General features: G+C 49.2%; 1 protein-coding gene across 3 annotated transcripts in view; it reads left to right on the top strand.

Annotated features, from left to right (window-relative positions):
• rgs6 (regulator of G protein signaling 6) overlaps window positions 1–13,033 on the top strand; it is an 823,132-nt gene that overhangs the window by 725,706 nt on the left and 84,393 nt on the right. For 2 of the 3 annotated variants that reach the window (XM_038784332.1, XM_038784316.1), the window contains exon 9: window positions 6,260–6,341. In XM_038784332.1, coding sequence (XP_038640260.1) covers window positions 6,260–6,341 — 82 coding nt within the window. The remainder of the gene's footprint in view (window positions 1–6,259; window positions 6,342–13,033) is intronic. The other variant, XM_038784322.1, reaches the window with a different exon arrangement.

Here is a 13,033-nt window from a genome sequence, read left to right as displayed (position 1 = left end):
CAGCAGCCGCTGACGTCACCACCGGCGCATGCACCCTGGGGGATTCTCTTCCGCTTCCAATATGGTGGAGGCCGTGGCGGCGGCGGAGAAAGAGTGCCCCCAAGGCACTGGCCCGCCCTCCGATCGGGGGGCCCCGATCGTGGGCCTGGCCACTGTGGGGGCACCCCCAGGGGTCTGATCGCCCCGCGCTTGCCCCTCCCCCCCGCCCCAGGACCCTGGGGGCCCGGTCACGCCGCCGATCCCGCTGCCACTAGAGGTGGTTCAAACCTCGGCGGCGGGAGAGGCCTCCCAGTGGCGGGACTTCGGCCCATCGCGGGCCGGAGAATCGCCGCAGGGGCCTCGCCGATCGGTGCAGATGTCACGCCGATCAGCGGGGCGTGATTCCCGCCCCCGCCAATTCCCGGGTGGCGGAGAATCTCTGCCACGGCGGGGGCGGGATTTTCGGCGGCCCCAGACGATTCTCTGACCCTGCTGGGGGTCGGAGAAAGTCGCCCCAGGTTAGTGCCTGTTCTTGTCTTCTTGGATCTTGTATGTCTCCTTTGAGGGGACCATGAATCGGAAACAATTTAAATTGGTTTTTGGAGCAAACAAGGGGATGGATTAGGGCTTGTCCTGTCCATTCTGTGCATTGGCATTGTAACTCTGAGAATGGAATACATTTCTTTTTAAAATTCTCCAGATTGACAGGTAATTAGTTCATTTCCTTTCTATGTATCTTTTTAAAAAAATTGAGATATCTACCTTTTTCTTTTCAGGATTGTACAGTTGTAATTTATTGGTGAATTATGCCAATTTGGGAAATGATGGGCATTTTCAAAACTTTATTGAAAAAAAGTAATTTTAAGGCTGTAGATAAATCATTTCAGCACTGGTATTCAACTGCGCCTGTGCCAGATGCTAAATGAGATGAGTTCTTTCTTAAATATTAAGATAGAGCCGTGCAGTGGCAAAGTGGTTAGCACCATGCAGCACCAGGGACCTGGGTTCAATTCCGACCTTGACTATCTGTGTGGAGTTTGCACGCTCTCCCCGTGTCTGTGTGGGTTTCCTCTGGTGCTCCTGTTTCCCCCATAATCCAAAGATGTGCAGGTTAGGTGGATTGGCCATGTTAAATTGCCCTTCAGTGTCAAACAGTTAGGTGGGGATGGTCAGGGAGTGGGCCTGGGTAGGGTGCTCTTTCGGAGGTTCGGTGCAGGTCCAATGGGCTGAATGTCCTCCTTCTGCACTGTATTGAATCTATGATAAGCACAAATTATGTTTTATTATCTTGCCTGCTGTTTGTGAAAAATACCGTGACCTTATAATGTAAGTGTCCTCACTGAATTTGAAAGGGTAGTATGTCCTGTGAGATTGATAGTTACAGAGATGCAATTTTTATCCATGGCAATTTGTAAAATAAAACCCATATTTCATTTTCTTCTGGGTTCTCCATGTAACTGTGTCCCATCTTGAACTGTTTAGAGGGAGGGGAAGTCACCAGAAGGGGCTTGAGTGTGCCTTCTTTAGCTCATATCCAAGGGAAGCTGTGGTGCATCATCTCCCATTTTGTTGAACAGAAATCACTGCATGCCGCAAGGAAAACATAAAGGTACAGAAAGCAAAACAATATTTCCAAATGGAAAATGAATTTAATGAATACTTCCCAATGTCCACTTGCTGTTACTTATTTCAGACAGTGGCTCACCACCATCCTACCAACAATCAAATGTCCTTTTATCTGTAATTTGCATAATGCAGAGGCAAGCACCCCCTTAGTCACCATTAGCACTGAGGCTATGGTTGCATAATAACTTCATCAAGCCTGTTCAATAGCTATTACTGTCAAGTGGGTTCAAGTCCCTGCATCGGTGGTTGAAGTTGACAATACAGTGGAGTACTGAGGGAGAGTTGCACTGTCTTCACACTCGTGGAAGAGTCTGGGTATTTTCCCCCTGGTCTCCTTGTCAATATTTATCTCTTAATTAACATCAAGAGGATATTTTAATTGGTCATAGAATTATAATGGTGGAACGGTTACCGTACAGAAGGAGGCCATATGGCCTATCGTACCTCTGCTGTCTCTCTGCAAGAACAATAGGGCGGCACAGTGGTGCAGTGGTTAGCAGTCTTGTGGTACACCCATTAAAATCAAATATGCAGTACGTTTTTGCAGCCTCAAAATGCAGCAAGGGAAAAGGTAGTTTCACCCACAGAGTCCATCATCCCAAGTGGCCTTTTAGCAACTCATTTCATTTACAGTACTATTCGGCTGTTCTTGTGGTGCAGTGGGCAGGGTCCCTGCCTCTGATCCAGAAGCTCCGGGTTCAAGTCCTACCCCAGGGCCTGATGGCCAAGTAGGTGTGGTCATAATGCAGTTAAACATTTGAGTGTCAACCTGTAAATTCTTCCAACACACCGATAGCTGGTGGTAAGAGCTGGAGAGACTCCTGGTCAGTCACACTTGATGTGGAGTGGCACTTCTCAAGCTATAAGCCTCTGGTGACAGACTAGCGAACTGTCCCGGAATTGCTAGCTACAGAAACAGACAAAAGTCTTCCTTAGTGCACCACCAGGTGTGGGAAGAGAATTGGAATTGGAATGTTTAACAGTCTGTAGAAGTCCAATTGCTGAGGTATCCGCTCTTACACTCTCTCACCTGCCCCAAGTATGTCTAATTTTAGGTTGCGTGGGTGAAGCTAGCAGGAAGAAGTCAAGGCCAAGAAGGGAAGATCATGCTGTCCGACTAGAGAGGGGGCTATACTGGACCTAGTACTCGGGAATGAGCCCGGCCAGGTCATCAAAGTTGCAGTGGGGGAACATGTGGCGAACGGTGACCACAATTCCGTAAGCTTTCAGATACTCATGGAAAAGGACAAGTGTTGTCCTAGGGTTAAGGCGCTAAATTTGGGAAAGGTTAACTACAACCAGATTTGGCTGTTGCTTGGGAGAGGCTGTTTGAGGGTAAATCCACATTTGGCATGTGGGAGTCTTTTCAGGAGCAGTTGATAGGAGTGCAGAACAGGCATGTGCCAGTAAAAAGGAAGGACAGGAAAGGCAGGATTCAGGAACCATGGATGACCAGGGAAATTGCGAGTCTCGTCAAAAAGAGAAAAGATGCAAACATGAGGTACAGGCAACTAAAAACAGATGAAGCACTTGAGGAATACAAGGAAAGTAGAAAAGAGCTTACGCTGGGAGTTAGGAGGGCAAAAAGGGGTCACAAAATGTCCTTGGCAGACAGGATTAAGGAGAATCCCAAGGCATTTTATATGTATATTAGGAACAAGAGGATAGCTAGAGAAAGAGTTGGTCCACTCAAGGACAAAGGAGGGAAATCATGTGTAGAACCAAAGGAAGTAGGTGAGATCCTTAATCAGTATTTTGCATTGGTATTCATGAAGGAAAAGGACACGTTGATTGGTGGTGTCTCAGAGGGACGTGTAAACACTTTAGAACAGGTCGTTATTACAAGGGAGGGAGTGTTAGGTGTGTTAAAAAGCATTAAGGCCAGATAGCATCTATCCCAGATTACTGAGGGAGACAAGAGATTAAATCGCTGGACCTCTAACAGAACTCTTTGAGTCCTCGTTGCCCACAGGTGAGATCCCAGAGGATTGGAGGATAGCCAATGTTGTATTGTTATTTAAGAAGGGTTGCAAGGATAATCTGGGTAATTATAGGCCAGTGAGCTTGACGTCAGTGATAGTGAAAATTTTGGAAAAGTCTCAGAGATAGGATCTATGCACATTTGGAAGTGAATGGTCTTATTAGCGACAGACAGTATGGTTTTGTATGAGGGAGGTCATGTCTCACTAATTTAATTGAGGGTTTTGAGGAGGTGACAAAATGATTGACAAGGGAAGGGCTGTGGATGTTGTCCCGCATGGATTTTCGTAAAGCGTTTCATAAGGTCCCTCATGGCAGGTTGGTGGAAAAGATTCGATCACATGGGGTCAGTGGTGAACTAGCTGGATGGATTCAGAACTGGCTAGGCCATAGAAGACAGAGGGTAGCAGTAGAAGCATGTTTTTCCGAATGGATGTCTGTAACTAGTGGTGTTCCGCAGGGATCAGTACTGGGACCTCTGCTCTTTGTAATATATATAAGTGACCTGGAAGAAAATGTCTGATTAACAAGTTTGCGGATGATACTAAGATTGCAGGAGTTGTGGATAGTGATGAAGATTGTCAGAGAATACAACAGGATAAGCTGCAAAATTGGGCAGAGCAATGGCAGATGGAATTTAACTCGGACAAATGCGAGGTGATGCATTTTGGGAGATCCAGTTCAGGTGGGAGCTATAAAATAAATGGCAGAACCATCAGGAGCATAGAGACACAGAGAGATCTGGGCATGCAGGTCCACAGATCCTGAAAAGTGGCAGCACAGGTGGAAATGATGGTAAAGAAAGTATATAGGCATGCTTGCCTTCGTAGGTATCGAGTATAAAAACTCAAAAATTATATTACAGTTATATAGAACGTTGGTTATGCCACATTTGGAATACTGTGTCCAATCCTGGTCACCACACTACCAGAAGGATGTGGAGGCTTTGGAGAGTGTACAGAAAAGGTTTACCAGGATGTTGCCTGGAATGGAGGGTATTAGCTATGAGGATAAACTGGGATTGTACTCCCTAGAGAGACGGAGGCTGAGGGGCAACTTGCTAGAAGTTTATAAAATTATTAGGGGTATAGGTAGGGTGAACAGTTCGAGGTTTCTTCCCCAGGGTGGAATTGAAAATTACAAGGAGGCACAAGTTCAAGGTGAAGATGTGCGGGGTAAGCTTTTTTACACAGAGAGCGGTGGTGGCCTGGAATGCACTGCCAGGTGAGGTGGTTGAGGCAGATACGTTAGTGACCTTTAAGACTTATCTGGATAGGCACATGAACAGATGAAGTATAGAAGGATACAGATGGTCGGTCTAAATAGGACATGTGATTGGCGCAGACTTAGAGGACCGAAGACTCTGTTCCTATGCTATATTGTTCTTTGTCCTTTGAGCCTTGAGGTTTGTAGGAATCAAAGAAAAATGCATCGTTCTTGGAAACTACATCAAGACTTAGGTTTGCCACCCATCTGATTTTGAACTGAAGACTCTCTGGGCGCGATTCTCCGCAAATGCGGAGAGTCGTGAAACTGGTCGTGTTTCACGGCAGCCTCCGTGCCCCCTCCCGGGACCCAATTCTCCCCCCCCCCCCGGTCGGGGCTAGCAGTGCGGCCCCGTGAAGCACGGCATCGCGGGCTTAGCGACGGTCGCTAAGCCCGCGCGCCAAGCGTCACGGAGGCTGACGCGCACGATGACGTCAGCCGCGCATGCGCGGGGTGGACGGCTCCAACCCGCGCATGCGCGGATGACATCATCACGCATATGCATCAAATCCGCGCATGCGCGGGCCGTCATGCCCTTCAGCCGCCCCGCGGACTGATCCTGCGGGGCGGCGGAGGAACAAAGAGTGCGCGGGTATTGGACCCGCTGCCCGCGATCGGTGCCCACCGATCGCAGGCCCATGCCACCCTTGGCACAGCCGTGGTGCGGCCGCGCCAATCGGTGCCATGGTTATCCGGGACGGCACTTTGCGGCCGTTTTCACGAACGGTGAGAGCAGGTGTGTTTGCGTTCGTGAAAACGGCCGTAAAGGCCTGGGAACTCGGTCCATCGGCTAGGGGAGAATCGCTGTTCGCCGTAAAAAACGCCGAGCAGCGATTCGTGTCGTGGGGCGGCCGTGGGGGGGGGGGGGGAGAATAGCGGGAGGTCGGGAAAAATGTCGGGAAGGCCCTCCCGTTATTCTCCGACCCGTCATGGGCAGCGGATAATCGCGCCCTGGGTTTATCAATTTTTGAAAAAATCTAGTCTTATTATTAGTTAAGGTTTTCAATTAACTCTCAAAATTAGCAAAGCAATCAGCACAACCGTGGAGTGGTAAACCATTGTCTTGACCAATGCCAGTGCTGACCATATTCAGCTTTGGACTTGGCAGTCCCGCTGTATTAAGGTAACTATATTTTTGTCTCTGACTCAGTAAAGTAACTAATTTGGTGGCTGCCAGTTGAACAGGGCAAAAGAACAATGGAATTACTCGCCCTTTGTATCGCACAGAAAGGGGTCGATCAAATTATACATGTTCTAGATCATGCTCACTTTGCATCATACATATTGAAAAATGCATGTATAAGAAGAAGCTTCAGGCTATTTCCAATGCATAATTGAAGTACATCTGAGAAGGTGACTGCCCTGTAGGTTCAGCGTGCCTTTGGAAGTTGATATCATCTTCTTTTAGAATTGACAGGAAAAAGGACAAAACAGAACGGAAGATTCTGGACAGTCAAGAAAGAGCTTTTTGGGATGTTCATCGACCCGTCGTGAGTATGATTAGATTTTGCCCTTGAGCGCGCATATGATTGATGTCGTCATAAGCAATCGTTTGCCAACTTGGTGTTGCCAGCAGGGAGCCTCACATATAGTTGCTCTGAGGCTCAGCCATGCATGGCAAGTAATTTTTAAGGACCATTAACTAAAATGGCCAGAAAATGAGGTGGCACGGTGGCATAATGGTTAGCACTGCTGCCTACAGCGCTGAGGACTCGGGTTTGACCCTGGCCCCGGGTCACTGCCCTTGTGGAGTTTGCACATTCTCCCCATGTCTGCATGGGTCTCATCCCCACAACCCAAAGATGTGCAGGGTAGGTGGATTGGCCACACTAAATCCACCTACCCTGAATTGGAAAAAAAGAATTGAGTACTCAAAACTAATTTTTTTTAAATCGCCAGAAATTCATATGCTCAAATTTCAGATATGTGGTGATGACAGGTGTGGCTCCACTAAAGAGATGAAGTCATAAATGGTTCCAATAGTGATTTCCACTACACTGCAATCCTGGTGAATATTAATTTGCTTAGCTAACTGGTTCTTTGTTCATGATTTCTCAAATGTTTTGTTGAAATGGCCACTTTTTAAATTTCGTGTCCGAGTCCCTTTAATCTCTTGGGGGTAGATTTTCTGGCCCCGCCCCCCCACAGGAATCGTCGCAGGTGGGACATAAAATTTGGCACCTCGAACGGGAATGTCTGGTCTTGGGGTGAGCGCAACTGGAAAATGCCACCCCTATACTGCAAATGATTCAGAATGAAAGCATCTTCCTTTCTGAGGTAAAAGGTTGGGGGGTTGGTTAGCTCAGTGGGCTGGGTGGATGGTTTGTGGTGTGGAGGAACACCAACAGCATGGGTTCAATTCCTGTTCTGGCTGAGGTTATTTATGAAGGCCCTGCCTTCTCAACATTGCCTCTTTCCTGTTGACCTTCAGGTTGAATCACCACCAGTCAGCTCTCAAAGAGGAGAGCAGCCTGTGGACCTCTGGGACGATCAGGACATTTGCATATGTTATGATTGAAATGGCGGCAGCACGGTGGCGCAGTGGTTAGCATTGCTGCCTCACACCGCCGAGGTCCCAGGTTCGATCCCGGCTCTGGGTCACTGTCCGTGTGGAGTTTGCACATTCTCCCCGTGTTTGCGAGGGTTTCACCCCCACAACCCAAAAATGTGCAAGGTAGATGGATTGGCCACGCTAAATTGCCCCATAATTGGAAAAATGAATTGGGTCCTCTAAATCCCACATACATTGGCCAATGAAATAGTGAACAACAGGGAAACACTTTACACTTCAAACTGAGTCTTTTACCCCCATCAGGAATCCTGTGTAACGAGGGTCTATTTAACTGCAAATTCATTCTTTTGCACTTCCTGGTTGCAAAGTTTTGGTATAGTGTACTAGCATTTTAGTCTGATGTTGGGAATGCATTTCGATGGCGTCATCTCTAAAACCAAATCAAATCAACTTCTTTATTATTAAAATCCCTACATGAACACCAGGCACTGCAAAGTTTAAAGTAAAGGAAGAGACAAGGGTAGTATTTTCCAGCCCTTCCTGCCGCCAGATTTTCCGGTCCCACCGAAGGCAGACCTTCCCGCGGCAGGTTCCCCGGCGGCGGGAAGGACGAGCCACACAAAATGTTGCAGACATCAGCAGGACCGGAAGATCGCACCAACGGCCAATGCCGAGCCACCTCTGCCACCAGAAAACATGCCAATGGGGAGGGAGTGGGGGGAGGGGGTGGAGGGGGGGGGGGGGGGGGGGGAACATGCCACGTGAGATAGCTGTGACCGAATGACACCAAACTTAGATAGGGGATAGATTTCTGTCTTCACTCCCTGTGGAAATCCGCCTTCGCTTTATGGAACTCACCAAATCTATATTCCGGTGGATGCTGAGCTAGAATAGGCCACGGTGAGATGATACATAACTGATGCAAGGAGGAGAATAAAACATGGCCTGATGTATTTGGAGCTTAGTAAGAACAGGAGACCAAATTTGAAAGCCAAATTAATGTTGACAAAACAACTTTTTAAAAGAATTCCATTGCTTTCCAGTAAAGTGAATTTTATAGGGGGCGATTTTTTGGCCTCTCTCTCCATCCGCGAAAAAGTCAGCGCAGGCTCAAAATCTGGAGAGAAGCCAAAATCGTGATTCTCTGCAGTGTGATTGGCTTTTGGAATCCTACCCCTCCCCTACCAGTGGAGTAATGCAAACCGTGTGGCGTGAGCCCAGGAACCTCATTTTAACATATTACTATCTTGTTAAAAAAATATTTTTATCAAAGTTTTACATTTTTACACTGTACATTCGTTAAAGATAGATGAGGCGGTTACAATTTGTAAGTTATTCTTTTTTGGTGTTCTTCCCCCCTCCCCCCCCACCATCTCTCCCTCATCCTCACCCTCCCTCTCACTCTGCTGCCCTCGCCCCTCCCTTCCTATGAGCGAGTTCCCTTACTCATAGCGAGGCAGTGCCGTCCCGTGCAAAATTGTCCATTTCCGTCACTTTTCCTCTTTGTGTCGTCCTCACCGCTGCCTCGTTTTCCTTTTGTCCAGTCCGTTCGTAAGGACAAACTCGCCTGCCACTGCTGGAGTGGTAAAATAATGTTCCTTACTCTGGTATGTCACCCAGAGCCTAACTGGGGATAACACCCCGAATTTAACATTGTTTTCTTACAGGGCCGACGCTGCATGGTTGAATTCGGCCCTGTGCTTCGCCAGGTCCGTCCCAATGCCCTGGTGTACCCTTATCCTGTGTTTCTGCCAACTGCTTCCCTTCGTCTGCCGAGCCCAACGCAGGATCCTCTCCCAATCCGGGTATTTGTGCAGCTTGGCTGTTATCGCTCTTTTTAAAAAAATAATTTTTATTAAAATTTTTGAAAAATGTATAACAACAGAACAATAATAATAACAATATTAAACACCCCCGGAGCCGTAACAATGCATATAACGAGCCCCCCCCCCCAAACCCAATAAACAACAAAATAAATTAAAAATAAATTAAATTAACAGAAACAATGCCCCCTGAAACCCCCCCCCCCCCCCCCCCCCTTTCCCCACCTCCCCCCGGGTTGCTGCTGCTGCTGACCTAGTTCCCTATCGTTGAGCCAGAAAGTCGAGGAAAGGCTGCCACCGCCTAAAGAACCCTTGTACCGACCCTCTCAGGGCGAATTTGACCTTCTCTAGCTTAATAAATCCCGTAAGAAGTCTTACAACACCAGGTTAAAGTCCAACAGGTTTGTTTCAAACACGAGCTTTCGGAGCACGGCTCCTTCTTCAGGTGAATGGAAAGGCTTGTTCCAGAAATGTTTATATAGACACAGTCAGAGATGCCCGGAATGCGAGCACCTGCAGGCAATCAAATCATCAAAGATGCAGAGAGAGAGGTAACTCCAGGTTAAAGAGGTGTGAATTGTCCCAAGCCAGTTCAGTCGGTAGGCCTCTGCAAGTCCAGGCTTGTTGGTGGGGGCCGAATGTAATGCGACATGAATCCCAGATCCCGGTTGAGTCCGCATTCATGTGTGCGGAACTTAGCTATAAGTTTTTGCTCAGCAATTTTGCGTTGTCGCGTCTCCTGAAGGCCTCCTTGTAGAATGCTGACCCGGAGATCAGAGGCTGAATGTCCTTGACTGCTGAAGTGTTCCCCAACTGGAAGGGAACAGTCCTGCCTGTTGATAGTCGCACGATGCCCGTTTATTCGTTGTCGCAGTGTCTGCATGGTCTCGCCAATGTACCACGCTTCGGGACATCCTTTCCTGCAGCGTATGAGGTAGACTACATTGGTCGAGTCGCACGAGTATGCGCCGCGTACCTGGTGGGTGGTGTTTCCACGTGTAATGGTGGTGTCCATGTCGATGATCTGGCATGTCTTGCAGAGATTACCCTGGCAGGGTTTTGTGGTGTTGTGGTTGCTGTTCTGAAGGCTGGGTAATTTGCTGCAAACAATGGTTTGTTTGAGGTTGCGCGGTTGTTTGAAGGCCAGTAGTGGGGGTGTGGGGATGACCTTGGCAAGATGTCCATCCTCGCTGATGATGTGTTGGAGGCTGCGAAGAAGATGTCGTAGTTTCTCCGCCCCAGGAAAGTACTGGACGACGAAGGGTACTCTGTCAGTGGTGTCCCGTGTTTGTCTTCTGAGGAGGTCGGTGCGGTTTTTTGCTGTGGCGCGGTGGAACTGTCGATCAATGAGTCGAGCGCCATACAGCCATGGGGACCAAATTTTCACCTCAATATGCCAACATCTTCATGCACAAGTTTGAACAGGACTTCCTCACCACACAGGACTTTCAACCGATGCTATACACCAGATACATCGATGACATTTTTTTCCTTTGGACCCACGGCGAGACATCACTGAAACGACTACACGATGACATCAATAAGTTCCATCCCACCATCAAACTCACCATGGACTATTCTCCAAATTCAGTTCCATTCTTGGACACACTCGTCTCCATCAAGGACGGTCACCTCAGCACCTCGCTTTACCGCAAGCCCACAGATAATCTCACGATGCTCCACTTCTCCAGCTTTCACCCGAAACACATTAAAGAAGCCATCCCCTATGGACAAGCCCTCCGTATACACAGGATCTGCTCAGACAAGGAGGAGCGCAACAGACACCTACAGATGCTGAAAGATGCCCTCGTACGAACGGGATATGGCGCTCGACTCATTGATCGACAGTTCCACCGCGCCACAGCAAAAAACCGCACCGACCTCCTCAGAAGACAAACACGGGACACCACTGACAGAGTACCCTTCGTCGTCCAGTACTTTCCTGGGGCGGAGAAACTACGACATCTTCTTCGCAGCCTCCAACACATCATCAGCGAGGATGGACATCTTGCCAAGGTCATCCCCACACCCCCACTACTGGCCTTCAAACAACCGCGCAACCTCAAACAAACCATTGTTTGCAGCAAATTACCCAGCCTTCAGAACAGCAACCACAACACCACAAAACCCTGCCAGGGTAATCTCTGCAAGACATGCCAGATCATCGACATGGACACCACCATTACACGTGGAAACACCACCCACCAGGTACGCGGCGCATACTCGTGCGACTCGACCAATGTAGTCTACCTCATACGCTGCAGGAAAGGATGTCCCGAAGCGTGGTACATTGGCGAGACCATGCAGACACTGCGACAACGAATAAACGGGCATCGTGCGACTATCAACAGGCAGGACTGTTCCCTTCCAGTTGGGGAACACTTCAGCAGTCAAGGACATTCAGCCTCTGATCTCCGGGTCAGCATTCTACAAGGAGGCCTTCAGGAGACGCGACAACGCAAAATTGCTGAGCAAAAACTTATAGCTAAGTTCCGCACACATGAATGCGGACTCAACCGGGATCTGGGATTCATGTCGCATTACATTCGGCCCCCACCAACAAGCCTGGACTTGCAGAGGCCTACCGACTGAACTGGCTTGGGACAATTCACACCTCTTTAACCTGGAGTTACCTCTCTCTCTGCATCTTTGATGATTTGATTGCCTGCAGGTGCTCGCATTCCGGGCATCTCTGACTGTGTCTATATAAACATTTCTGGAACAAGCCTTTCCATTCACCTGAAGAAGGAGCCGTGCTCCGAAAGCTCGTGTTTGAAACAAACCTGTTGGACTTTAACCTGGTGTTGTAAGACTTCTTACTGTGCTCACCCCAGTCCAACGCCGGCATCTCCACATCATTAATAAATCCCACCATGTCATTGATCCAGGTCTCCATGCTTGGGGGTCTTGCATCTTTCCATTGCAACAAGATCCTCCGCCGGGCTACTAGGGACGCAAAGGACAAAACACCGGCCTCTTTTGCCTCCTGCACTCCCGGCTCCACCCCAACCCCAAATATCGCGAGTCCCCAGCCTGGCTTGACCCTAGACCCTACCACCCTCGACACCGTCCTCGCCACCCCCTACCAGAATTCCCCCAGTGCCGGGCATGCCCAAAACATATGGGCATGGTTCGCTGGGCTCCCCGACCACCTAATGCACCTGTCCTCACCCCCAAAAAACCTGCTCATCCTCGTCCCGGACATATGGGCCCTGTGCAGTACCTTGAACTGGATGAGGCTAAGCCTCGCACATGAAGAGGAGGAGTTCACCCTCTCCAGGGCGCTCGCCCATGTCCCCTCCTCAATCTGCTCCCCCAACTCCACTTCTCACTTAGCCTTCAGCTCCTCTACAGACACCTCCTCCACCTCCTGCATTACCTTGTAGATATCAGATATCTTCCCCTCCCCGACCCAGACCCCCCAAAAGCACCCTATCCCTTACCCCCCGCGGGGGCAGCAAAGGGAACCCAACATACGCATCATGAAACCAGCATCATCCCAATTTGGGGCATATACATTTACGAACATTATCCTCTCCCCCTGCAGCTTACCGCTCACCATCACATATCTGCCGCCACTATCAGCCACCACCTCAGACACCTCAAACGCCACCCTCTTCCCCACCAGGATCGCCACCCCCCGGTTCTTCGCGTCGATCCCTGAATGGAAAATTTGCCCCACCCACCCCTTCCTCAGACGAACCTGGTCCGCCACCTTCAGGTGAGTCTCCTGAAGCATGGCCACGTCCGTCTTCAGCCCCTTCAGATGCGAAAACACCCGGGCCCGCTTAACCGGCCCATTCAACTCCCCTTCCCCCCCCCACAGGCTAGGATCCCTCCTAGCCGC

This window comes from Scyliorhinus canicula, chromosome 2 (genome assembly GCF_902713615.1).
Source record: "Scyliorhinus canicula chromosome 2, sScyCan1.1, whole genome shotgun sequence".
NCBI classification, from domain to species: Eukaryota; Metazoa; Chordata; class Chondrichthyes; order Carcharhiniformes; family Scyliorhinidae; genus Scyliorhinus; species Scyliorhinus canicula.
This window is presented reverse-complemented; position numbering and strand designations above follow the sequence as displayed.